This window comes from Cherax quadricarinatus, chromosome 40 (assembly GCF_038502225.1).
Source record: "Cherax quadricarinatus isolate ZL_2023a chromosome 40, ASM3850222v1, whole genome shotgun sequence".
In the NCBI taxonomy this organism is placed as follows: Eukaryota; Metazoa; Arthropoda; class Malacostraca; order Decapoda; family Parastacidae; genus Cherax; species Cherax quadricarinatus.
Genome location: NC_091331.1, coordinates 27,082,941 through 27,110,561, shown reverse-complemented (window position 1 = coordinate 27,110,561; position 27,621 = coordinate 27,082,941). Strand labels below are relative to the sequence as shown.

General features: G+C 38.9%; 1 protein-coding gene across 3 annotated transcripts in view; it reads left to right on the top strand.

Annotated features, from left to right (window-relative positions):
• Positions 1-11,935: 11,935 nt before the first annotated feature.
• LOC128687133 (uncharacterized) overlaps positions 11,936-27,621 on the top strand; it is a 109,547-nt gene continuing 93,861 nt past the window's right edge. For 2 of the 3 annotated variants that reach the window (XM_070092801.1, XM_070092799.1), the window contains exons 1-2: positions 11,936-12,090; positions 19,529-19,698. In XM_070092801.1, coding sequence (XP_069948902.1) covers positions 19,647-19,698 — 52 coding nt within the window. In that variant the 5' untranslated portion in view covers positions 11,936-12,090; positions 19,529-19,646. The remainder of the gene's footprint in view (positions 12,091-19,528; positions 19,699-27,621) is intronic. The other variant, XM_070092800.1, reaches the window with a different exon arrangement.

Sequence of the window (27,621 nt, the reverse complement as noted above, 5' to 3'; positions counted from 1 at the left end):
AAAAGCAGAGAAGACCTGAAGACAAGGTCTGGAAGAGGGATGGAGGAAGGAAAGAGGGTTGCAGAACGTAAACAAGACACAAGTGAGGCACTAGGACATTTATTGTGGAAACGCTTCGCTCACTACGAACTATGCCAGTCCATTGCTAAGATTGACAAAAATCGAGCATATGCAGACGACAAGGTTAGGTATATAGTGCGTGGATGTTCGTTTCATGGAGATGATGTGTTCACTTTTTCTCAGTGTGATCCTTGAACCAAGAGGAACGTCGTTACTGGCTTCTTCCTGAGAGCTCGTGGGATTTCCAGCCACCAGGTACTCAAGGAGGAATGTTCCTACATTCGTTGTGTAGGCATTAACCCTGCTTTATTTCCCTTTCCTTTTTATCAACGACTGTAGGAGAGCATTAGAAGTGATGCATCGTGCATCCGTGTGGTAGTGTTGCCAGCAACATCTCCGGCGCTATCTCCAGGTGTAAAATGAATGTAGGTGCTATCACCTCCGCTACCATCAAGGATCTTGAGAGGAAGAAATCTCATAACTTACTGAGGCCAAGTGTTTATATTACTAAGGCCAGGTGTTAATATCACTAAGGCCAGGTGTTTATATCACTAAGGCCAGGTGTTTATATCACTTAGGCCAGGTGTTTATATCACTAAAGCCAGGTGTTTATATCACTAAGACCAGGCGTTTATATCACTAAGGCCAGGTGTTTATATCACTAAGGCCAGGTGTTTATATCACTAAGGCCAGATGTTTATATCACTATGGTCAAGTGTTTATATCACTAAGGTCAAGTGTTTATATCACTAAGGCCAGGTGTTTATATCACTAAGGCCAGGTGTTTATATCACTAAGGCCAGGTGTTTATATCACTAAGGTGAGGTGTTTATATCATTAAGGTCAGGTGTTTATATCACTAAAGCCAGGTGTTTATATCACTAAGGTCAGGTGTTTATATCACTTAGGCCAGGTGTTTATATAACTAATGCCAGATGTTTATATTACTAAGGTCAGGTGTTTATATCAGTAAGGTCAGGTATTTATATTTTTAAGGCCAGATGTTTATATCACTAAGGTCAGATGTTTATATCACTAAGGTCAGGTGTTTATATCACTAAGGTCAGGTGTTTATATCACTAAGGCCAAGCATTTTAATCACTAAGGCCAGGTGTTTATATAACTAAGGTCAGGTGTTCATATCACTAAATCCAGGTGTTTATATCACTAAGGCCAGGCATTTTAATCACTAAGGTCAGGTGTTTATATAACTAAGGTCTGGTGTTCATATCACTAAAGCCAGGTGTTTATATCACTAAGGTTAGGTGTTTATATCACTAAGGCCAGGTGTTTATATCACTAAGGCCAGGTGTTTATATCACTAAGGTCAGGTGTTTATATCACTAAGGCCAGGTGTTTATATCACTAAAGCCAGGTGTTCATATAACTAAGGCCAGGTGTTTATATAATTAAGGTCAGGTGTTTATATCACTAAGGTCAGGTGTTTATGTCACTAAGGTCAGGTGTTTATATCACTAAGGTCAGGTGTTTATATCACTAAGGTCAGGTGTTTATGTCACTAAAGCCAGGTGTTTATATCACTAAGGTCAGGTGTTTATATCACTAAGGCCAAGTGTTTATATCACTAAGGTCAGGTGTTTATATCACTAAGGCCAGGCGTTTATATCACTAAGATCAGGTGTTTATATCACTAAGGCCAGGTGTTTATATCACTAAGGTCAGGTGTTTATATCACTAAGGTTAGGTGTTTATATCACTAAGGCCAGGTGTTTATATCACTAAGGCCAGGCATTTTAATCACTAAGGTCAGGTGTTTATATAACTAAGGTCAGGTGTTCATATCACTAAAGCCAGGTGTTTATATCACTAAGGTTAGGTGTTTATATCACTAAGGCCAGGTGTTTATATCACTAAGGTCAGGTGTTTATATCACTAAGGCCAGGTGTTTATATCACTAAAGCCAGGTGTTCATATAACTAAGGCCAGGTGTTTATATAATTAAGGTCAGGTGTTTATATCACTAAGGTCAGGTGTTTGTCACTACGGTCAGGTGTTTATATCACTAAGGTCAGGCGTTTATATCACTAAGGTCAGGTGTTTATGTCACGAAAGCCAGGTGTTTATATCACTAAGGTCAGGTGTTTATATCACTAAGGTCAGGTGTTTATATCACTAAGGACAGGTGTTTTTGTCACTAAGGCCAAGTGTTTATGTCACTAAAGCCAGGTGTTTATATCACTAAGGTCAGGTGTTTATATCACTAAGGTCAGGTGTTTATATCACTAAGGTCAGGTGTTTATGTCACTAAAGCCAGGTGTTTATATCACTAAGGTCAGGTGTTTATATCACTAAGGCCAGGTGTTTATATCACTAAGGCCAGGTGTTTTTGTCACTAAGGCCAAGTGTTTATATCACTAAAGCCAGGTGTTTATATCACTAAGGTCAGGCGTTTATATCACTAAGGTCAGGTGTTTATATCACTAAGGCCAGGTGTTTATATCACTAAGGTCAGGTGTTTATATCACTAAGGTTAGGTGTTTATATCACTAAGGCCAGGTGTTTATATCACTAAGGTCAGGTGTTTATATCACTAAGGTCAGGTGTTTATATAACTAAGGTCAGGTGTTTATATCACTAAGGTCAGGTGTTTATATCACTAAGGTCAGGTGTTTATATCACTAAGGTCAGGTGTTTATATCACTAAGGCCAGGTGTTTTTGTCACTAAGGCCAAGTGTTTATGTCACTAAAGCCAGGTGTTTATATCACTTAGGTCAGGTGTTTATATCACTAAGGCCAGGTGTGTATATCACTAAGGTCAGGTGTTTATATCACTAAAGCCAGGTGTTTATATCACTAAGGCCAGGTGTTAATATCACTAAGGCCAGGTGTTTATATCACTAAGGTCAGGTGTTTATATCACTAAGGTCAGGTGTTTATATCACTAAGGTCAGGTGTTTATATCACTAAGGTCAGGTGTTTATATCACTAAGGTCAGGTGTTTATATCACTAAAGCCAGGTGTTTATATCACTAAAGCCAGGTGTTTATATCACTAAGGTCAGGTGTTTATATCACTAAGGTCAGGTGTTTATATCACTAAGGCCAGGTGTTTATATCACTAAGGTCAGGTGTTTATATTACTAAAGCCAGGTATTTATATCACTAAAGCCAGGTGTTTATATCACTAAGGTCAGGTGTTTATATCACTTAAGCCAGGTGTTTATATCACTAAGGCCAGGTGTTTATATAATTAAGGTCAGGTGTTTATATCACTAAGGCCAGGTGTTATATCACTAAGGTCAGGTGTTTATATCACTAAGGTCAGGTATTTATATCACTAAGGCCAGGTGTTTTAATCACTAAGGCCAGGTGCTTATATCACTAAGATCAGGTGTTTTTATCACTAAGGCCAGGTGTTTATATCACTAAGGTCAGGTGTTTATATCACTAAAACCAGGTGTTTATATCACTAAGGTCAGGTGTTTTTATCACTAAGGTCAGGTGTTTATATCACTAAGGCCAAGTGTTTATATCACTAAAGCCAGGTGTTTATATCACTAAAGCCAGGTGTTTATATCACTAAGGTCAAGTGTTTATATCACTAAGGCCAGGTGTTTATATCACTAAGGCCAGGTGTTTATATCACTAAGGCCAGGTGTTTATATCACTAAGGTGAGGTGTTTATATCATTAAGGTCAGGTGTTTATATCACTAAAGCCAGGTGTTTATATCACTAAGGTCAGGTGTTTATATCACTTAGGCCAGGTGTTTATATCACTAATGCCAGATGTTTATATCACTAAGGTCAGGTGTTTATATCAGTAAGGTCAGGTATTTATATTTTTAAGGCCAGATGTTTATATCACTAAGGTCAGATGTTTATATCACTAAGGTCAGGTGTTTATATCACTAAGGTCAGGTGTTTATATCACTAAGGCCAAGCATTTTAATCACTAAGGCCAGGTGTTTATATAACTAAGGTCAGGTGTTCATATCACTAAAGCCAGGTGTTTATATCACTAAGGCCAGGCATTTTAATCACTAAGGTCAGGTGTTTATATAACTAAGGTCTGGTGTTCATATCACTAAAGCCAGGTGTTTATATCACTAAGGTTAGGTGTTTATATCACTAAGGCCCGGTGTTTATATCACTAAGGCCAGGTGTTTATATCACTAAGGTCAGGTGTTTATATCACTAAGGCCAGGTGTTTATATCACTAAAGCCAGGTGTTCATATAACTAAGGCCAGGTGTTTATATAATTAAGGTCAGGTGTTTATATCACTAAGGTCAGGTGTTTATGTCACTAAGGTCAGGTGTTTATATCACTAAGGTCAGGTGTTTATATCACTAAGGTCAGGTGTTTATGTCACTAAAGCCAGGTGTTTACATCACTAAGGTCAGGTGTTTATATCACTAAGGCCAAGTGTTTATATCACTAAGGTCAGGTGTTTATATCACTAAGGCCAGGCGTTTATATCACTAAGATCAGGTGTTTATATCACTAAGGCCAGGTGTTTATATCACTAAGGTCAGGTGTTTATATCACTAAGGTTAGGTGTTTATATCACTAAGGCCAGGTGTTTATATCACTAAGGCCAGGCATTTTAATCACTAAGGTCAGGTGTTTATATAACTAAGGTCAGGTGTTCATATCACTAAAGCCAGGTGTTTATATCACTAAGGTTAGGTGTTTATATCACTAAGGCCAGGTGTTTATATCACTAAGGTCAGGTGTTTATATCACTAAGGCCAGGTGTTTATATCACTAAAGCCAGGTGTTCATATAACTAAGGCCAGGTGTTTATATAATTAAGGTCAGGTGTTTATATCACTAAGGTCAGGTGTTTGTCACTAAGGTCAGGTGTTTATATCACTAAGGTCAGGCGTTTATATCACTAAGGTCAGGTGTTTATGTCACTAAAGCCAGGTGTTTATATCACTAAGGTCAGGTGTTTATATCACTAAGGTCAGGTGTTTATATCACTAAGGCCAGGTGTTTTTGTCACTAAGGCCAAGTGTTTATGTCACTAAAGCCAGGTGTTTATATCACTAAGGTCAGGTGTTTATATCACTAAGGTCAGGTGTTTATATCACTAAGGTCAGGTGTTTATGTCACTAAAGCCAGGTGTTTATATCACTAAGGTCAGGTGTTTATATCACTAAGGCCAGGTGTTTATATCACTAAGGCCAGGTGTTTTTGTCACTAAGGCCAAGTGTTTATATCACTAAAGCCAGGTGTTTATATCACTAAGGTCAGGCGTTTATATCACTAAGGTCAGGTGTTTATATCACTAAGGCCAGGTGTTTATATCACTAAGGTCAGGTGTTTATATCACTAAGGTTAGGTGTTTATATCACTAAGGCCAGGTGTTTATATCACTAAGGTCAGGTGTTTATATCACTAAGGTCAGGTGTTTATATAACTAAGGTCAGGTGTTTATATCACTAAGGTCAGGTGTTTATATCACTAAGGTCAGGTGTTTATATCACTAAGGTCAGGTGTTTATATCACTAAGGTCAGGTGTTTATATCACTAAGGCCAGGTGTTTTTGTCACTAAGGCCAAGTGTTTATGTCACTAAAGCCAGGTGTTTATATCACTTAGGTCAGGTGTTTATATCACTAAGGCCAGGTGTGTATATCACTAAGGTCAGGTGTTTATATCACTAAAGCCAGGTGTTTATATCACTAAGGCCAGGTGTTAATATCACTAAGGCCAGGTGTTTATATCACTAAGGTCAGGTGTTTATATCACTAAGGTCAGGTGTTTATATCACTAAGGTCAGGTGTTTATATCACTAAGGTCAGGTGTTTATATCACTAAGGTCAGGTGTTTATATCACTAAAGCCAGGTGTTTATATCACTAAAGCCAGGTGTTTATATCACTAAGGTCAGGTGTTTATATCACTAAGGTCAGGTGTTTATATCACTAAGGCCAGGTGTTTATATCACTAAGGTCAGGTGTTTATATTACTAAAGCCAGGTATTTATATCACTAAAGCCAGGTGTTTATATCACTAAGGTCAGGTGTTTATATCACTTAAGCCAGGTGTTTATATCACTAAGGCCAGGTGTTTATATAATTAAGGTCAGGTGTTTATATCACTAAGGCCAGGTGTTATATCACTAAGGTCAGGTGTTTATATCACTAAGGTCAGGTATTTATATCACTAAGGCCAGGTGTTTTAATCACTAAGGCCAGGTACTTATATCACTAAGATCAGGTGTTTTTATCACTAAGGCCAGGTGTTTATATCACTAAGGTCAGGTGTTTATATCACTAAAACCAGGTGTTTATATCACTAAGGTCAGGTGTTTGTATCACTAAGGTCAGGTGTTTATATCACTAAGGCCAAGTGTTTATATCACTAAAGCCAGGTGTTTATATCACTAAAGCCAGGTGTTTATATCACTAAGGTTAGGTGTTTGTATCACTAAGGTCAGGTGTTTATATCACTAAGGTCAAGTGTTTATATCACTAAGGTCAGGTGTTTATATCACTAAAGCCAGGTGTTTATATCACTAATGTCAGGTGTTTATATCACTAAGGTCAGGTGTTTATATCACTAAGGTCAGGTGTTTATATCACTAAAGCCAGGTGTTTATATCACTAATGTCAGGTGTTTATATCACTAAGGTCAGGTGTTTATATCACTAAGGTCAGGTGTTTATATTACTAAGGCCAAGTGTTTATATCACTAATGTCAGGTGTTTATATCACTAAGGTCAAGTGTTTATATCACTAAGGTCAGGTGTTTATATCACTAAGGTCAGGTGTTTATATCACTAAGGTCAGGTGTTTATATCACTAAGGCCAAGTGTTTATATCACTAATGTCAGGTGTTTATATCACTAAGGCCAAGTGTTTATATCACTAATGTCAGGTGTTTATATCACTAAGGTCAAGTGTTTATATCACTAAGGTCAGGTGTTTATATCACTAAGGTCAGGTGTTTATATCACTAAGGCCAAGTGTTTATATCACTAATGTCAGGTGTTTATATCACTAAAGCCAGGTGTTTATATCACTAAGGTCAGGTGTTTGTATCACTAAGGTCAGGTGTTTATATCACTAAGGCCAAGTGTTTATATCACTAATGTCAGGTGTTTATATCACTAAAGCCAGGTGTTTATATCACTAAAGCCAGGTGTTTATATCACTAATGTCAGGTGTTTATATCACTAAAGCCAGGTGTTTATATCACTAAAGCCAGGTGTTTATATCACTAATGTCAGGTGTTTATATAACTAAAGCCAGGTGTTTATATCACTAATGCCAGGTGTTTATATCACTAATGTCAGGTGTTTATATCACTAATGTCAGGTGTTTATATCACTAAAGCCAGGTGTTTATATCACTAAAGCCAGGTGTTTATATCACTAATGTCAGGTGTTTATATAACTAAAGCCAGGTGTTTATATCACTAATGCCAGGTGTTTATATCACTAATGTCAGGTGTTTATATCACTAAAGCCAGGTGTTTATATCACTAATGCCAGGTGTTTATATCACTAATGTCAGGTGTTTATATCACTAATGTCAGGTGTTTATATCACTAAAGCCAGGTGTTTATATCACTAAAGCCAGGTGTTTATATCACTAATGTCAGGTGTTTATATAACTAAAGCCAGGTGTTTATATCACTAATGCCAGGTGTTTATATCACTAATGTCAGGTGTTTATATCACTAAAGCCAGGTGTTTATATCACTAATGCCAGGTGTTTATATCACTAATGTCAGGTGTTTATATAACTAAAGCCAGGTGTTTATTGTCACATCCGCCACGACATAAATTGTTGTAGCGGATGTGAGAAAGTTTTTTTATTATTATTATCACACTGGCCGATTCCCACCAAGGCAGGGTGGCCCGAAAAAGAAAAACTTTCACCATCATTCACTCCATCACTGTCTTGCCAAAAGGGTGCTTTACACTACTCTTTTTAAACTGCAACATTAACACCCCTCTGGTGGCCTGGTGGTTAACGCTCTCGCTTCACACGGTGAGGGCCTGGGTTCGATTCCCAGCCAGAGTAGAAACATTGGACGTGTTTCTTTCCACCTGTTGTCTATGTTCCCCATCAGTAAAATGGGTACCTGGGTGTTAGTCGACTGGTGTGGTTCGCATCCTGGGACACTGACCTAAGGAGGCCTGGTCACAGACCGGGCCGCGGGGGCGTTGACCCCCGGAACTCTCTCCAGATAATCCTCCTTCAGAGTGCAGGTACTGTACTTCCCATCTCCAGGACTCAAGTCCGGCCTGACGGTTTCCCTGAATCCCTTCATAAAAGTTACTTTGCTCACACTCCAACAACACGTCAAGTATTAAAAACCATTTGTCTCCATTCACTCCTATCAAACACGCTCACGCATGCCTGCTGGAAGTCCAAGCCCCTCGCACACAAAACCTTCTTTACCCCCCTCCCTCCAACACTTCCAACGCCGACCCCTGCCTCGCCTTCCCTCCACTATAGATTCATACACTCTCAAAGTCATTCTGTTTCGCTCCATTCTCTCTACATGTCCGAACCACCTCAACAACCCTTCCTCAGCCCTCTGGACAACAGTTTTGGTAATCCCGCACCTCCTCCTAACTTCCAAACTACGAATTCTCTGCATTATATTCACACCACACATTGCCCTCAGACATGACATCTCCACTGCCTCCAGCCTTCTCCTCGCTGCAACATTCATCACCCATGCTTCACACCCATATAAGAGCGTTGGTAAAACTATATATACTCTCATACATTCCCCTCTTTGCCTCCAAGGACAAAGTTCTTTGTCTCCACAGACTCCTAAGTGCACCGCTCACCCTTTTCCCCTCATGAATTCTATGATTCACTTCATCTTTCATAGACCCATCCGCTGACACGTCCACTCCCAAATATCTGAATACATTCACCTCCTCCATACTCTCTCCCTCCAATCTGATATCCAATCTTTCATCACCTAACCTTTTTGTTATCCTCATAACCTTACTCTTTCCTGTATTCACTTTTAATTTTCTTCTTTTACACACCCTACCAAATTCATCCACCAACCTCTGCAACTTCTCTTCAGAATCTCCCAAGAGCACAGTGTCATCAGCAAAGAGCAACTGTGACAACTTTTACTTCTCTTACAACCCCATCTATAAATATATTGAACAACCACGGTGACATCACACATCCTTGTCTAAGGCCTTCTTTTACTGGGAAATAATTTCCCTCTTTCCTACATACTCTAACTTGAGCCTCACTATCCTCGTAAAAACTCTTCACTGCTTTCAGTAACCTACCTCCTATACCATACACCTGCAACATCTGCCACATTGTTCCCCTATCCACCCTGTCATACGCCTTTTCCAAATCCATAAATGCCACAAAAACCTCTTTAGCCTTATCTAAATACTGTTCACTTATATGTTTCACTGTAAACACCTGGTCCACACACCCCCTACCTTTCCTAAAGCCTCCTTGTTCATCTGCTATCCTATTCTCCGTCTTACTCTTAATTCTTTCAATAATAACAAAGTTTATGTACATGAAATATCGAGGAAAATCGAAGAACGTTTGAAAGTGCATTAATATGCGTGTGGTAAACATAATCTGAACAAAACCTATGTCACTCACTAGGATCCGAGTAGACAGTTGATGTGGTTAAATGCACTCAGATTTTGTCTGAATTATTAGTGCCCCGATCAGCTGACCTGTTTGAAATTTGACATCTCATTACACTGATAAATCCCCTGGTGGGCGAAACATCGCTCAAATATAAAGATGCCCAGGTGTCGCTTTGATCTAGTTAAGAGTTAAGATAAAATAAGATTTTGCTTTGATTTTTAACCCCGGAGGGTTAGTCACTCAGGATAACGCAAGAAAGTCAGTGCGTCATCGAGGACTGTCTTATTTCCAGTGTGGTCCTTCAATCTTGTCCCCCAGGATACCACCCACACCAGTCGACTAACACTCAGGTACCTACTTGCTTGCTAGGTGAACGGGGACAGCAGGTGTAAAGAAATTTGCCCAGTGTTTCCACCCGGCCGGGGACTGAACCACGGACACTTAGTGTCTGAGAGGAGAGCGTTGCCTACTAGGCCACGGGACACCGTAATATCTCTATAAGCTGTGACCATTCTTGTGCTCTATACCTGACCTTATCCTGTCTATATGTACGAGTACTTTTCACAAATAACTCACAATCAGAGAGAAACTTTTAGAGATTTCGGTCCTTCCTCCGCCATTATCATTGTACTTTCTTCTCGGTGTGTGTATTGGACTTACAAAGCTCCCGCTTAGCGGAAACTTGCCCTAACAATATCCCAGTGTTTCACATGTCGCATTTAAAGACTGGTCGGTATTTGATATCATCTTTGACCGACGTTGTAGTAATATAGTGGGAGCAGCAGCAGCGGAAGCGGCGGCGGTGGTGACGGCGGCGGCGACGGCGGCAGCGGCGGCGGCGACGGCGGCAGCGGCGGCGGCGGCGGCAGCGGCAGCGGCAGCGGCAGCGGCAGCGGCAGCGGCAGCAGCAGCAGCAGCAGCAGCAGCAGCAGCAGCAGCAGCAGCAGCAGCAGCAGCAATAATAATAGAAGTAGTGGTAGTTGTAGTAGAAGTAGTAATAGAAGTCGTAGCAGTAGGGAAAGAAAGCTGAGAAGCACTTCAAGAACGACATAAATTGTTAGAAAAAAAACCCAAGCTGTTCCATTGCCCGTAAGATGTCTGTAAAACACCATGTAATGGAACTGAAAAAAGAATGGGGAAGTATTCAGGGGGAAATGGCAACAACGTATGTTAAGAACTTAAAAAAATTCTAAAAATTCTTTTCATCTGAACGAGAAGTAATGCCGGAGGTGAGAGAAGGGAAGCCACAACATGCTGCTACAGCAGAAGGTAGTGACATAAATGTTTGTGGATGTGCTGCAGGAAGTCTTAATTAAATCACTATCAGATATTTATAATGTGTCAAATGATTTAAGAAATGTGCCAGATAGGTGCGAGAGTGACATACGTACCCTGGAAGGTGATGAAGTCATTAGTGAAATTTTTTAAAAAGGTCTTTGATGATATAATATTCTTCAGAGTACACAAACATGGGAGAGACGGTAGCATGGTGCTCTTGATCCAAAGAAGTGGATCTCTTCTCCCCTTCTTTGGACTGCATATTATTTCCTCCCATTTCCCCATGTGTTGTATGATCCCTATGGGTTTAGCTCATTACCTCAAGCGACTTCTCATCGTCCACCTTCTCTATTTTGTACTGAAGAAGAAACTGGCTGGAGAAACGTTTCCAGAAAAGATACCCAAATGTTGCACTAGTGTCTCACTTATCAACTTGAAGGTTTTCTAAACCATTTTTCAAACTACTGTTAGGCTGAGCGACTGATTACCTCATCTTCTACCTCTTCAGACTTCTGATTTTGTCTCGGTATTGTATTGATAAAGTCACTAATTCTTCAACTTGTCGGTATTGTATGAGCACTGCTGTTAAATTATTTATATTAGTAAAATAATAAGCAGAGTCGTTTGATTTTCACACAGCTGATCAAGAGAATATCAGAGTGATAGAGAGAAAGCTCAGATGCGACATTATCATAACATACAAAATACACAAATAATAACAGCGTAGGCAAATAAAAACTGGTAAGGCTGGGACCATAAGGCTAATTAAAATTATACACACAAATAAGCCAAACAGATGTACACAGAACCTTATTCAAGGTAGGAAGTAAAACCATTAGGTAAGGAAAAACCAGAACATTATATACATGGGTTCAAGTGGAAATAAGACCAGATCCAAGAAGCTGGAACCGTTTGGCAGTAGTCACTCATATCTGTTATTGTTAAGATGTAGGGCCGAGAGATACAGCTCTTGCCACGCACATTTAGATGAGAACACACAAAAAAACACCCATTCAAGCCCGCTGTCACGCATTATAACCCCCTCTCCCCTCCCCACACACAGGACCTCCTCATCCCCACCGGAACACATACAAACACACAACCACGACCAACTCTCACACTAGGAGGGAATAGAAAACGAGTGCTCAGTTGCCCGCTATCCTCTGCCACGCGCCGGTCTGTAAGGTGATTGTTAACACCCATTCACACATCGTCATTGCGTTTCTGAGTGGTTAAAACCTAAGTGAATATCATTGGAAGCAGTGTTGAAACTTTTATTTCCGTCATAGTGATTTCAGTGGCCTAGCAGAGGCCTACGGAAAATTAATAGCGGTGTGCCAGTTCTTGCTGCAGGTCTATGTTAGGTAACAGGGCACATGAGCAACTAGTGAGACATTTATTGCAGGTACGTTTCGCTCGCCAGGAGTGTTATCAAGTCAATACAAACAAAACAGGAAGACGGAGAGACAAATGCAGTGTAATGAGATCCTTTATTGATAACATTTTGCCCACCCAGTGGGTTTTTTTTCAAGTCACCATCTGAAAAAGCCCACTGCTTGGGCGAAACGTTGTCAGTAATGGATCTCATTACACTGCATTTCTCTCTCCGTGATGATGTAGGCCTACTGGCCTATGCTGGTTTTAGAAGTGAATCCTTTTTTGTCAGTTGACGGCCGGATTTGTGATATTACGAAGGATTCGTGTTATTATTATTATGATCATGGGGAAGCGCTAAACCCGTAGGATCATACAGCGCCTGGGGGGGTAGATGGAAGGTATTCAGGCTCAATTCAGGGAACCGGAGCACAGATCCAATTCCCTAGATCAAGAGCCCCTCACCAGCGTCAAGGAACCTCCCTTGAGGGGAAAGGATTCGTGCTAATTGAGAGACGAGGACATTTGCCTGCCTTCTGAAGCTTGTCGTCCTGTCCTGGTACTTGTAATAACTAGCACTACTAGGTTAGTTACTAGTACTAGCAGGTGCGGTAATAACACTAGTTTATGTGGTAACAGTACTATGCTAGGAACATCAGCAGTATCACTAACTACAGTAGTAACAGCACTAAGCCATGTGCCCAAGTTACCATAGTGGTAACACTAGGCTAGGCATCTTCGTAGTAAGTAGCACTAGGCTAGATACCTGAATAAGAATAGGTTAATTACCTGAGTAACAGTAGGTTAAATATCAGAGTATCAGCACTAAGACAAACCATAGTAGCACAAGGCTTGGTACCTTAGTAGCAGCACTAATCTAGATACCTCAGTAATAACAAAATATACCTTAGTAGCAACAGTAGACTCGGTACCTCAGCAACACTAAGCTTGGTACCTTAGTAACAATTAATCTAGATACCTCAGTAGCAACACAAAGCTAGGTACCTTAGTAGCAACACTAAGCTAGGTGTCTCACTAGCACCACTAGACCAGGTACTATAGTTGTAGCAGCACTAAACAAAGTATTTCATTGTTAACACGAGTTGGTACTGCGGGGCCAGGAGCTATGCCTCAACCCCTGCAACCACAACTAGGTGAATACAACTAGGTGAGTACAGCAGCACTAGGCTAGGTATTATAGCATCAGCACTTGTTCCGTTACAGAACTAGGTTAGGTATGAGAGCACCTAACTTACAAATTATGACTGATTACTCATGTTTTAAATGCAAATATAATTCAGTAATTTGATCAGTAAACGATGTGGGGGTTGCCTGTGAGCTAATTTAAATATATAATGATAATAGAAGGGATTGAAACATTAGGCGAAGCCCAGTAGTGGCAAGGTTAGGCTAGATGGTAGTTGTATTAGATGTATAGGCCTGGTCTGGGACCGGGCCGAGGAGGCGTTGACCCTCAGAACACTCTCCTGGTAGGTACATTTGGTGGCACTCAAATTATTGCCTTGGCGGCAGGCGTACCCAGAATTTCAGTAAGGAATGGGTATAGAATCCGGTTACACTTTTGAATATATATACTGCATTATAGCTTGTGTGTCTTGGCAAACTACCCTCCACACACCATTCAGTCATTCATATAAACAACTCAGGGAAGTGAAGGGGAGAGGCGGGGAAGTGCGTCACTCCTTGACGCACTTCTTTGAACTTCCTTGTTGCAGCAAACATACGAAGAGGTGACTAGTCTTCCCAGAATCTAGTCACGATGGTGTGATTAGATTCTAAAAAGAATTTAATAGTGCAAACTCGACGTTTCAATCATTACATTCTTTTTATTTGTATACAACCAGGACGCTTTCACAATGACTAGATGTGTTTTCAGTCCTGTATGATCTTAGAGAGGAGGTATACCCCTTCCTGGAAACCAATATCCCAGTTTATTCAGTAAAACTGGCAAAACCAATCCGAACCTTTCTCGAAGACAAATATACCAGCATGGAAAGTTTGTAGCTGATCAGAAGAGGCATTCTCATGTTATCCCCGACACTAGTATACCAATATGCTCAATAAAACTGGCACTTACAAGTCCCAATAACCGTCTCAGCCTTCCTGTAAAGTGTATTAACGCTGAAAGTTTGAAGACAAAGAGGCTTTTTAAATTATCGTCCCTCTAAGCCCTAAGGTGTCTTGATGCCGGCGAGGGGCTCTCGATCCAAGGAACTGGACTTGTCTTCCTCCTCTTTGGGTCCAACCTCACTGCCTCCCATTCGAGGCGCTATGACACCTACGGGTTTAGCACTTCAGCGTCATTAAAATAAAAAAAAATCGAGTCAGCTGGAAACCTTAGAGGAGGAATAATTTGTGGCTAACACTGAAGTTATCCCTTCTTGAGGATACCTAATAAGTTTTTATGTTCTAAATTAATTTTTGATTGTTTATTACATGACTCTTGGCACACGGGTATCATTTGCGTTTTGAATTAAGGGTTATGTTTAAATTAGAACAACCACATCAGGAGGAAAACAGTAAAGGACCGGGTAATCAGGCTGAGGAAGGAAGGAGGGGAGCTCACTGGGAGCGACCAGGAAGACTGTGAGGAGCTCAGCTCAAGATTAAGGAAGGTATTCACAGTGGAGACAGAGGCTTCCAGCAAACCTAAGGAGTAGGGTGCACCTGTGGGTCAAGATAACATCTCTCCGTGTGTCCTGAGAGAAGGAGCAAATACGCTATGTATCTGAGGTGTTGAAGACAGAAAATTTAGTCCCAATTTTTAAGAAAGGAGAGAGACAAGCAGCACTAAACTACAGACCTGTGTTGCTGCCGTGTATAGTATGTAACAGAGTTATGGAGAAGATTATCAGAAGAGTGGTGGAGCACCTAGAAAGGAACGGGCTTATACATGACATCCAACACTGCTTAAGGAAAGGGAAATCTTGCATCACAAATCTACTGAAGTTCTGTGATAAGATAACAGGAGTAAGACGAGAGGGATGGATAGAATGCATCTTCATAGATTGTAAGAAGGCTTTCGACACAGTACCACACAAGAGACTGGTTGAAAAGCTAGAGGAGCTGGCAGGAATAGGAGGGGAAAGTACTGCAATGGATCTGGGAATACCTGACAGGAAGGAAACAACGAATGTTGGTGCGTGACGAGGTGTCAGAGTAGGTACATGTGTCCAGTGGGGTTCCACAAGGTTCAGTCCTAGGTTCGGTGCTGTTTCTAATATATGTGAATGACATGACGGAAGAGATAGATTCAGAGTTTTCCCCGTTTGCAGACGATGTGAAGCTAATGAGGAGAATACAAAATTGGACGAGGATCAAGTAAGCTACAAGGAGATCTGGACAGGCTGTAAACCTTGTTTTACAAATGGCTCCTGGGGTTTAACCCCAGCAAGTACAAAGTCATGAAGTTTGGGGAAGGACAAAGAAGATCGCAGACGGAGTACACCCTAGGTCAAAGGCTGCAAAATTCACTCAAGGAAAAGGGTTTTGGTGTTAGCATCATACAGGGCACAATTCCTGAGGTGTACATCAACCAAATAACTGCTACAACACATGGGGGCCTGACAAACTTAACGTTTCGACATCTACATAAGGAATCATTCAAGGCATTGTACACCTTGTACGTCCGGCCCATATTGGAGTATGCAGCACCAATATGAAACCCACACCTGATCAGACACATCAAGAAATTAGAGAAATTGTAAAGGTATGCAAGAAGACTAGTCCCGGAGCTAAGGTGTATTCCCGACGAGGAAAGGTTAAAGGAAAATCAACCTGATGACACTGGAGAGCAGAAGGGATAAGGTGGACATGATAACGACACAAAATTCTGAGAGAAACTGACAAGGTGGATAGCGACAGAATGGAACACAGCAACATGGGGTTACAGCTGGAAGTTGAAAGCTCAGATGAGTCACAGGGATATTAGGAAGTATTTCTTCAGTCAGAGTTTTCAGGAAGTGGAACTGTCTGGAGAGTGATGTGGTGGAGGGAAGATCCTTACATAGCTTTAAGAAGAGGTTCGATAAATCTCATGGAGAAGGGAGAGAGTGGACCTATTAGCGACCAGCAAAGTGGCGGGGCCAGGAGCTATGAATTGACCACTTTAACCAAAAATAGGTGAGTACAGGCAATAATGATCTTGACAAACGATAATAAATGAGCAAGTTACAGGTAAGGGGTAGAATGGCACGCACCTTTAGACATTTCTGTCAAAAGATCGTCTAAGAAGCTGCCTCTTTGCGAGGTATCAAAACATGATTTAAGAAATAAATTGAGAAATTTCGCCGCATGTGAGACAAGCGAGGAGAGGTCAAGTATGAGGAGAGGTCAAGTGCTTGGAGAGGTCAGGTGTGAGGAAAGATCAGGTGTGAGGAGAGGTCAAGTGTGGGGCGAGGTCAGGTGTGAGGAGAGGTCAGGTGTGAGAAAAGGTCAAGTGTAAGGAGAGGTCAGGTGTAAGGAGAGGTCATATACAGTGTCAACAGTAGTTTGTATTGCAGACAGTTTGACAGTTTGTAGTAGTCTGCCGAGTATTATTTCTGAAGATGTTTCCAGCAGCTTCTTTTTTTTTTTGTCATTATCTATGACAAAAATGCAGCGTAAAAGCCACAGTTTACATAAACGACATAGATGAGTATAGATGAGGGAATAAATAACGACATAAGCAAATTTGCTGATGACACCAAAATAAGCCATCCAATTCATTCTAATGAGGACGCTAGAGCACTCCAGGATGATTTGAATAGACTGATGCAATGGTCGGAGAAGTGGCAGATGCAGTTTAATATTGACAAATGCAAAGTTCTAAATGTTGGACAGTTAAATAGCCATGCCACATATAAACTAAATAATGTAGATCTTAATATTACCGATTGCGAAAAGGATTTAGGAGTTCTGGTTAGCAGTAACTTAAAACCAAGACAACAGTGCATTAGTGTTCGCAATAAAGCTAACAGAATTCTTGGCTTCATATCTAGAAGTATAAATAATATAAGTCCTCAGGTTGTTCTTCAACTCTATATATCCTTGGTTAGGCCTCATTTAGACTATGCTGCTCAGTTCTGGTCACCGTATTACAGAATGGATATAAATGCTCTGGAAAACGTACAGAGGAGGATGACAAAGATGATCCCATGTATCAGAAATCTTCCCTATGAGGATAGACTGAAGGCCCTGAATCTGCACACTCTCGAAAGGCGTAGAATTAGGGGGTATTTGATCGAGGTGTATAAATGGAAAACAGGAATAAATGAAGGGGATGTAAATAGTGTGCTGAAAATTTCCAGCCAAGACAGGACTCACAGCAATGGTTTCAAGTTGGAAAAATTCAGATTCAGGAAGGATATAGGAAAGCACTGGTTTGGTAATAGAGTTGTGGATGAGTGGAACAAGCTCTCGAGTACAGTTATTGAGGCTAAAACGTTGTGTTGTTTTAAAAATAGGCTAGATAAATACATGAGTGGGTGTGGGTGGGTGTGAGTTGGACGTGACTAGCTTGTGCTGCTGGGTCTGGTACAGTGCTCCATCCTTGAGTGGGGATGACCAGACTGGGTTGGTCATTGGGATAATCCGGGGGGTGGGTCATTGGTCTAATCCGGGGGGGAGGGGGACATGGACCTGCTCCGCATGGGTCAGTAGGCTTGTTGCAGTGTTCCTTCTTTCTTATGTTCTTAATGCGCAATTTATTACTCAGAAGTCTTAGTAACTGAATGGGAATAAGATGATAGGATGGAGTATTTAAAAATATAAATGAGTCTTGCCGCTATTTAACCTTGTGAGACAAGTAATATAATTATGACGGTCTTGGGTAAAAACGCTCCAGAATAAATGTCATAGCTAACAGTAGCACAAGTGGAAAGTGGGACAAATGAAAAGCCCAACAGAAGCAGCATATATACCTAACCAAACCTGTCCAGCATACTTGTCTAACTTAATCTAGCCTAACTTTAACAGCATACTCAATTAGATATCCCCGAGGGGAGACCTTTAAGGGCACGTCAGTTCCCCTGTTTTCTAATGTTATTTTCCCCTATAATCTACCCTGTCCATAATTACTATCGCATTTGCTTGTCTGCTTCCGTAAGGTGAAGTCCAGGATCTTGCTTTAATTTATGGTATAACTTAACAAATCTTTGAGGAAAATTGTATTGGAGAAGTAGATTGTAGGGGGGAAATAAACATGATATTAGGAGACGGAAACTCACGCGCCTCTTAATTAAGAGGTTGCCTAATTTTTTTTTTTTTTCTGGAATTAGACTTAACTTTCCCTTCCCTGGATTGAATTTTATTACCTTCCAAGCCAGAGGCGCTTTGTGACCCCTGCGGGTTTAGCACTTTTAATTAAAATATAATTGTGAACGGCATCAATCTTAAATGATTGATGCATTTTATGAAATGGATGGAATGTTACATAGGTTCAGGCTGTGTAGGCACAGCCTACACAAGGCGTGCCAGCTGACATGCTCCTTGGGTCGCATCCTGTCAGGACCGATCTTTTTTTTCCGATTACCTAATACTGAGATTTAAAAAAAAATTGGATTTAACACGAATAGTGCCTTGAGCTATTGTTTAATTTCTCCCGGACAGATAAAACCACTGGCAGGCGAAACGTGTGGTTAGTGTCTTAATTACCGCATTAACGTCTTACATTGTAATATAACATTACATGCAAGCATGCAGCAGAGGCAACCCTCAAAAGCATAACATGTCTCCTCTGCTTGTATGCTTAAATTAGTGTTTCACGAAGTCTCACCACGAAGCTCATAGACTAATCGTGGCTTGAGTTTGCTATTTATTTTTTTCAATATTTGTATCAGTGTTGCCTCTAGCTTTTGTACTTCACCAGGAAGGTGAGCCGCCATCTCCACTGAATATACATGACTATAGTGCCCAAGCCGCCACAATATGTGTCATGTCAGTTATTAAAGAACCGTGGACTAACTTGATGATGCTCGTCTACTTTATTAAGTAAACCAATACATCATATAGTTGTCATTGTATTTAAAACATAGCATTGAACAAACCATTACATTCACACATTGATAAATATCCTTGCAAATGACCACATGTGAGTGGTAAAATGCTTCCTGAGTCCAGTCAGGACTTACGTATTAGCTAAGTTATCTTCAGCATAGCATCTTAAGAGAGGAGCAACCTCCAAAAACCTGCATCCACATATTGTATTATTTATTTCGAGTTTCGATTTTTTTTGTGGGTCCTGTTACAGTAACTGAACATGCGCTGGTGATGTAATATACAGCCCATATAATTAGTTGAAAGAATTTTATTATTGCTCTTATGAGATTTGTAGATCTACAACACACCTCAACTCCACATCTGTCAGTATGAAAATTTGGCACAGCTACCTCATCTACACGTCTGTGGCGCTCTTGACAGGTAAGGTTTATCATTATTATCTATATTATCTATGTATGTATGTATATATATATATATATATATATATATATATATATATATATATATATATATATATATATATATATATATATATACGTCGTGCCGAATATGTAAAACTGGTCAATTAGCAAGAACTCATTTAAAATTAAATCCTTTCTGAAATTTTCTCTTTTACGTTTAAAGATATATTTTTTTCATTAATGTTAATGTAAATTTTTTTAATTTTGCACCAAAAGAATCTTAGAAAACTTACCTAACCTTATTATAACAAGAACAATTTATTTTAGCCTAACCCAACTAAATATATTTTAGATTTGTTTACAACAATTTAATACTAAACAAACACAGTGAAATATATTTTTTTCGTTAGGTTCAGAATGATTTTGGCGAAATTATTACATACACAAATTTTCACTTGTCCTATATGGCAAGATGAGCGTTGCTATTTAAGCCAAGATCGCAAGTTCTGCCTATTCGGCACGACATTTTATATATATATATATATATATATATATATATATATATATATATATATATATATATATATATATATATATATATATATATTTAAATATTTATTTATTTAAATGATTTAAATATTTATTTATTTAAATATTTAAATATTTATATATTTATTTAAATATATATATATATATATATATTTATTTAAATACCTTACCACCCTTTATATACAAAAAAGTGTCACAAGTACTATCACCAATCATTGCAACACACTTTAACAAATCCATTGAATCCTCCACCTTCCCTACAGTACTCAAAATAGCAAGGGTCACCCCGATCCACAAAGGAGGAGACCAGAGTTGAATAACTATAGGCCAATATCCAATTTACACCCTCTCTCAAAAATCTTCGAAAAATTAATTCATAAACGAATCTACTCCTACCTTATCTCCCAAAACATACTCAACCCCTGCCAATTTGGATTCAGGCTTAATAAAAATACTAATGATGCTATTATACACATGCTAGAACACATATACACTGCAATAGAGAAAAAAGAAGTCCCACTGGGGATCTTCATTGACTTACGTAAAGCTTTTGATACAGTTGACCATGACTTGCTCCATGTAAAATTGTCACACTATGGTATTAGAGGGCACTCCCTCAACTACCTCAAGTCATACCTCAGCAACAGAAGCCAATATGTGTACGCAAATGGGGCAAACTCTTCTGCACAACCAATTACAGTTGGTGTCCCACAGGGAAGTGTCCTTGGCCCTCTTCTCTTTCTCCTATACATAAATGACCTACCAAATGCTTCGCAATTACTCAAACCCACACTATTTGCAGATGACACTACATACGTCTTCTCTCACCTGAGCCCAGTCACGCTAGCCAATACTGTAAATACCGAACTACAGAAAATATCTACCTGGATGAGGACTAACAAACTTACACTAAACATTGACAAAACCTACTTCATTCAGTTTGGTAACAGAGCTACAGATGTCCCTCTTAACATAATGATAAACGGATCACCTATCACAAAGCTAACAGAGGGAAAATTCTTAGGAATCCACCTTGATAATAGACTCAAATTTCATACACATATACAACAAATTTCTAAAAAAAAATTCCAAGACTGTAGGCATACTATCGAAGATACGGTACTATGCTCCACAGTCAGCCCTCCTGGCCTTATATCACTCTCTTATTTACCCCTATCTCACCTATGGAATTTGTGCATGGGGCTCAACAACAATTAACCATCTCAGACCACTAATTACCCAACAAAAGGCTGCAGTTAGAATGATAACAAATTCTCACTACAGGCAGCACACTCCACCAATATTCAATACACTAAACCTACTCACGATACAAAACATCCATACTTATTACTGCACCTATTACATACATAGAACACTTAACTCTGACATAAACCCTCCCCTCAAACATCTCCTTGCCAACCTCAACAGAACACATGACCATAATAGAAGGCACAGATCACTCTTTGATGTTCCTCGTGTCCATCTCACACTATGCAAAAACTCAATGCACATAAAAGGCCCTAAAATCTGGAATTCATTACCTGTAAATATAAAAGAAACACTACCTGTTTATAAATTCAAGTCTCTTCTCAAAGATCACTTACTCACCCAAAACCAAATAAATACTGAATAACTGAACCTTATAAATTGTATATCTTAAATGTTTCCCACAATTATATCACATAAATGTTAAACCTAAAACCCAATCTAACTTTACTATTTTTTAAATACACTACCTAACAGAATTCTCCATACGACTGAATGTACAACAATGCATGCAACCATATGACCTGTCTTTGTAATACTCACGTGTGCTTTATAGTAATCTGTTTACATTAATGTTTTATCACTGATTTCATCATTACTTAGTTAATCTTAAGTTAATTTTAAGTCAGCCCGTAATGCTATGCAAATAAGTGGCTTTGGCATGCTGCTCTTATCTGTATTTTTGTGTACCTCTGTATGTATGCTAAAATTACTAAATAAATAAATAAATAAATAAATAAATCTTTAATTACAATGTCAGATCTTTGAGCAAACATTATGATGACCTCACAGCATTACTCAATTCCCTTAATACCAGTATGTCAATCATCACACTCACCAAAACCTGGCTAAAGCCTGGTACTACAGATGTCTATGCCATTCCTGGTTACACAGCCATAGACAACTGTAGGACAGAACAGCAAGGGGGTGGAACAGCTGTATACTACTCAGATCAACTTGAATGTATCAATAATTCTTGCACAAGAGATGAACAAGGAGAATATATTATAGCTAAATTTAAATTAAAAGACCTGCAAAAACCCCTTACAGTGATAAACATCAACAGAGTACCACAGTCAAACATTTACCATTTTAGTGAAAAGTTAGGAAACATGATAACTGATGCACATATGAACAAAGACCACTTGCTGCTCACAGGAGATTTCAACATAAATCTACTACATGACCAGGACCCACAAGTAACCGGATTCACAAACACTATGAGCAACTGCTGGTTGATACCAACAATAACAAAACCTACAAGAATCTCCGAGACTAGTATCTCCTTATTAGACCACATCTGGGCTAACACCATATCCTCTTTAAAATCATGCATAATCAAAGACCACTACACTACCTTTCTCATAACCAACCTAGGTAAACTGCCCCAAGACACTGTTAAAGTTACCTTCAGACCACATAATGAAACAGCTGTTAATAACTTTATAACTGGCATAATGAGCTTGAAACATATACAGACACAGATGAATGTATTAATAATTTTCTAAAAAAAAAAAAAAAAAGTCCACTACCTCTATAATAAGCATTGCCCTAAAAAATACTAAACAGATCACAGCTAAGAGACTGAACAGTCCCTGGCTAACACCCAGCATCCTTAAATCCATTAACACAAAGCACCTATAAGAAAAACAATACAAAATGGGTCAGATAACTAAAGACCATTGTAAACCTTACTTATCAATCCTTGCCAGCCTAATAAAGTAAAAATAATTGTATTATGAAAACAGATTACATAACATAAAAGGTGATATGAAAAAGACCTGGAAATCCCTATCCGAAATTCTAGGAACAAAAAAAATATCCAAAAACAAAACAATCAAATTTACAAAAACATACAAACCCCTACTCCTAGCTCCAACCCAACAGAAGTCTCGCTCATCATCAGCACCCTTAGAAACAAGGCAGGGGACATAAATAACTTACCACCTTTTATGTACAAAAGAGCATCACAAGTATTGTCACCAATTATTGCAACACTCTTTAACAAATCCATTGAATCCTCCACCTTCCAAGCAATTCTCAAAACAGCAAGGGGTCACCCAGATCCACAAAGGAGGTGATCAAACCGACTTGAATAACTATAGACCAATATCTAACCTACCTCTGCTCTCTAAAATCTTTGAAAAATTAATTCATACATAGATCTATTCCTACCTCGTCTCACACAACATGCTAAACCCCTGTCAATTTGGATTCAGGACTAATAAAAGCACAAATGATGCTATTATATACATGCGAGAACTAATATACACCGCTCTCGAGAAGAAAGAAGTCCCGCTGGGAATCTTCATTGATTTACGTAAAGCTTTTGTTACAGTTGACCATGATTTGCTGCACATTAAATTAACGCACTATGGTATAAGAGGGCAGTCCCTCAACTACCTGAAGTCATACCTTAGTAACAGAAGCCATTATGTGTACACAAATGGAGCAAACTCTTCCACTCAACCAATCACAGTCGGTGGCCCACAAGGAAGTGTCCTTGGCCCACTCCTCTTTCTCATTTACATCAATGACCTACCAAATGCATCAAAGCTACTCAAACCCATATTATTTGCAGATGACACAATATACATCTTCTCTCGCCCAAACCCAGCCATAATGGCTAACACTGTTAATGCCGAATGGCAGAAAATATCTACCTGGATGATGACAAATAATCTTACCTCAATACTGACAAACCATATTTCATTCAGCTTGGAAACAGAGCTGCAAATATTCCACTTAATATAACGGATCACCCATCACAAGACTCACAGAGGGAAAATTCCTAGGAATCCTCCTAGACTGTAGCCTTAAATTCCAGACACACATACAACAAATTTCTAAGAAAATTTCTAAGACAGTAGGCATACTATCAAAGATACAGTACTATGTTCCACAATCAGCTTTCCTTGCACTGTATCATTCACTCATCTACCCTTATCTCAAATATGGAATTTGTACAAGGGGATCAACAACATTAAATCACCTAAGGCTACTAATAACTCAACAAAAGGCTGCAGTCAGAATGACAACAAATCCCCACTCCCGACAGTATACTCCACCATTATTCAAACGTCTAAAACTGCTCACCGTTAAGAGCATCCACACTTATTCATGTGCCTGCTACATACATAGAACACTACACTCAAACCTAAACCCTCCACTCAAACTTCTCACCAACCTTAACAGGACACACGACCACAACACAAGACACAGATCTCTTTTTGAGGTACCCCGTGTCCATATAATGCAAAAACTCTGTGCACATAAAGGGCCCCAGAATTTGGAATTTATTACCAGTAAATTCTAAAGTAACCAGGTCTGAACACCAATTTAAGGCTCTTCTCAAAAACCACCTACTCACCCTAAACTAAATGTTCAATACTCAATATTTAACTTTACCAAAAATCTCCCAGTTACCTAAATCTCAAAACTTCAAATCTAGACGCCCAAAGTTCATACATTATTAATACTACATTGTAGTATAAATACCTACCCAAAACAATACTTCCTTACACCCAGTTGTAACATTCTCATATTGTAAACTTCTTTCAGCAACTCACAATGTTATATTCCCATAATATAATTTCAATATTTTTATTAAAACTATTGTAATTAGAGTAAAATTACTGTCTACTGTAAATAAAAAAAGATGTACAACTTAAACAAACTATGATCAATTTCTTTAGTATTAAGTAGTGTGTAAGCCATTAAGTGTGCCCATAATGCCCGGGCATGACAGTGGCTCTTTGCACTGCAACTTATTATTATAATTTCATAATTTCAATGTAATCTTGCAAAAAAATAAAATTTGTTTGTTTGTTTGTTTGTTGTTCAAGGTTTTCTCAGTGTTATTCAAGGATTTTACATTTAGTTTACTATTACACTGTGCATTCTGTGGTATAATTAACTATTTTTGTGCTTAAAAATCTTAAAAAAACAATATTTGCATACAGTTTGCAGGGGTCTGGAAGGATTAATCGTATTTGCATACAATGCAGTGGGGAAATGCTATAAGAAACCTGTTTCTGTGAGGCTTATATTGAAATATTTTCAGCTGGTGTGATGTGCACGCATAACAAATGTGTTAAGATGAAAAAAAGGTTCAAAGCTACGAAATGTTTTCTCAAAGCTTAAAAAAACATATCTTGCAACGCTAAAAATATTAAAGATGCCCACGTTGGCTGATAGGAAAGAAAGATATGATAACCACATATAAAGACAAAAAAGGATGTGAAAGACTAAAGAAGATTTCCCAGTACATACTTGCAACAAGAAGCCACAGTTGTAAATTGAGAAAAACGTGAAGCCATAAGATGCTGGAAAAATTTGCTTCGCCGAGTGGTGGAACACTGGAATTAAAAGTTGTGCTAGTAGTACTACAAACACTAAGAATTTTAATAGTTCACATGATAAAAAAAAGGATTGAAGAAGGAACATCACGAATATAACTTAGCTCCTGTAGCTACAAACTGGTAATAGCAGTGAGAGATTGATTGATTAATTGATTTTGGGAATAAGCAATTTTTAAGCAGTTTTGATCGCAGAGAATAATTGTTGTGGGAGTCATTAATAATAATGTAGGATCGTTGTAGGGGTCACAGAAGGTAAGTTTGCAGTGCCAGAAGTAAATGATAATGCGGGCCACTGATTGAACAAAGTATAGTAGGAGGGTTAGTAGTAGATAACACTTATTTTTAAGAAATGGAGAAAACCGTTAAACGAGATATGATGCAGTGAGCCGTGACGGCAGTTTACAAGAATATGTATTGATTGATAAAAGTGTGATGGATAGACTTCTGGGCGTGCAGTTTTTTAGTGTGATATGTCAGATGATTATTCTATGGTAGCTACAGTAAGAGGCAGCTTGAGTGCAGGAAGAATGAGGTTAGTGGATAAGACAATAATCACAGAAATACGAATCTTAATCATAAAATAATGAATCCTAACTAGTCAAAAGTTTGCCTGTGATACTACAATATAGAACCTGTGTATTGTGGCAAAACAAAAGCATTTACATTGCTAAACTCACAAACTATAATGTAGTCACTTAGCCTTAATACCAACTTACTCCATAATCTGTATTAATTAAGAGTTAAGAATTAATCCAAGTCTGCCCGAAATGCCTAGCCATGCTAGGTGTCCTAGTGGCCCCCTCTGTAATTAGTATTTTATAACATGTGAATCACACAATATTCAAAATCTGTAAACCCCACATTGTAATCTTTATAGAGAATAAACTTGATTGATTGATTGATTGATTGATTGAAAGTGAATAAATTAATGAAGAGGGCAAATAATGGAAGGTATAAGCAACTGTTGAACAACAGGAGGGTAGGAAAGAGCAAACATTATGTAGAGGAGTTGGAAAAGGTTTCGGGTAGATTTAAAACTGCAGTGCTAGATAGTGCACAGCGTAAGTTTGTTGTTACGAGAGAGTGGATGTGGCTGGGAAGAGCAATGATTGCCAAGAAGAAAGACGCTTTTACGATGAAAAGAAAATATTCAGAGACGTTTGGGATTAAACGATCAGTAATGTAATATAAATTGGATGTTGTTGCATAGAATCGTTGACAATGACACAGTACTTTTAGAATATTCTGAACGTGAAGGATTTTGGAAGTATATGTAAAATAAATAAAGGTGAACACAGAAAAGAGCAGTGTCATGAGAATAAGAAAAAATCTAGGCAATGAAAGACTGATTGTCAGACTGAAGAGAAAGAGTTCACGTGAAGGAAATGAATGTATTTAGATATCTGGAGGTTGATGTGTCAGCAGATGGGTCTGTAAAAGACGAGGTGAACCGTGGAATAGGTGAGGGGGGGGGGGAGAGAAATGATAGGTGGAGTGTTGAGGCGACTATACAGGGAAAAGAGTTTAAAATGGTGGCATAAAATGAAATGTAGCAAGCAGTCTAGTAGTACCAACACTGACATGGGTGTAAGACATGATCTTTAAACATTGCTATGAGGCAGACTAGAGGCAGTGGAGATTTTATATTTAATTAAGAGCAATGATTGGTGTGAATATTATGCAGAGTATGTGAAGTGTAGCAATTAGAAGATCGTGTGGGGTGAGGAAAAATATAATTCATAGGGTGGAGGAAGAGCTGTTGTGAT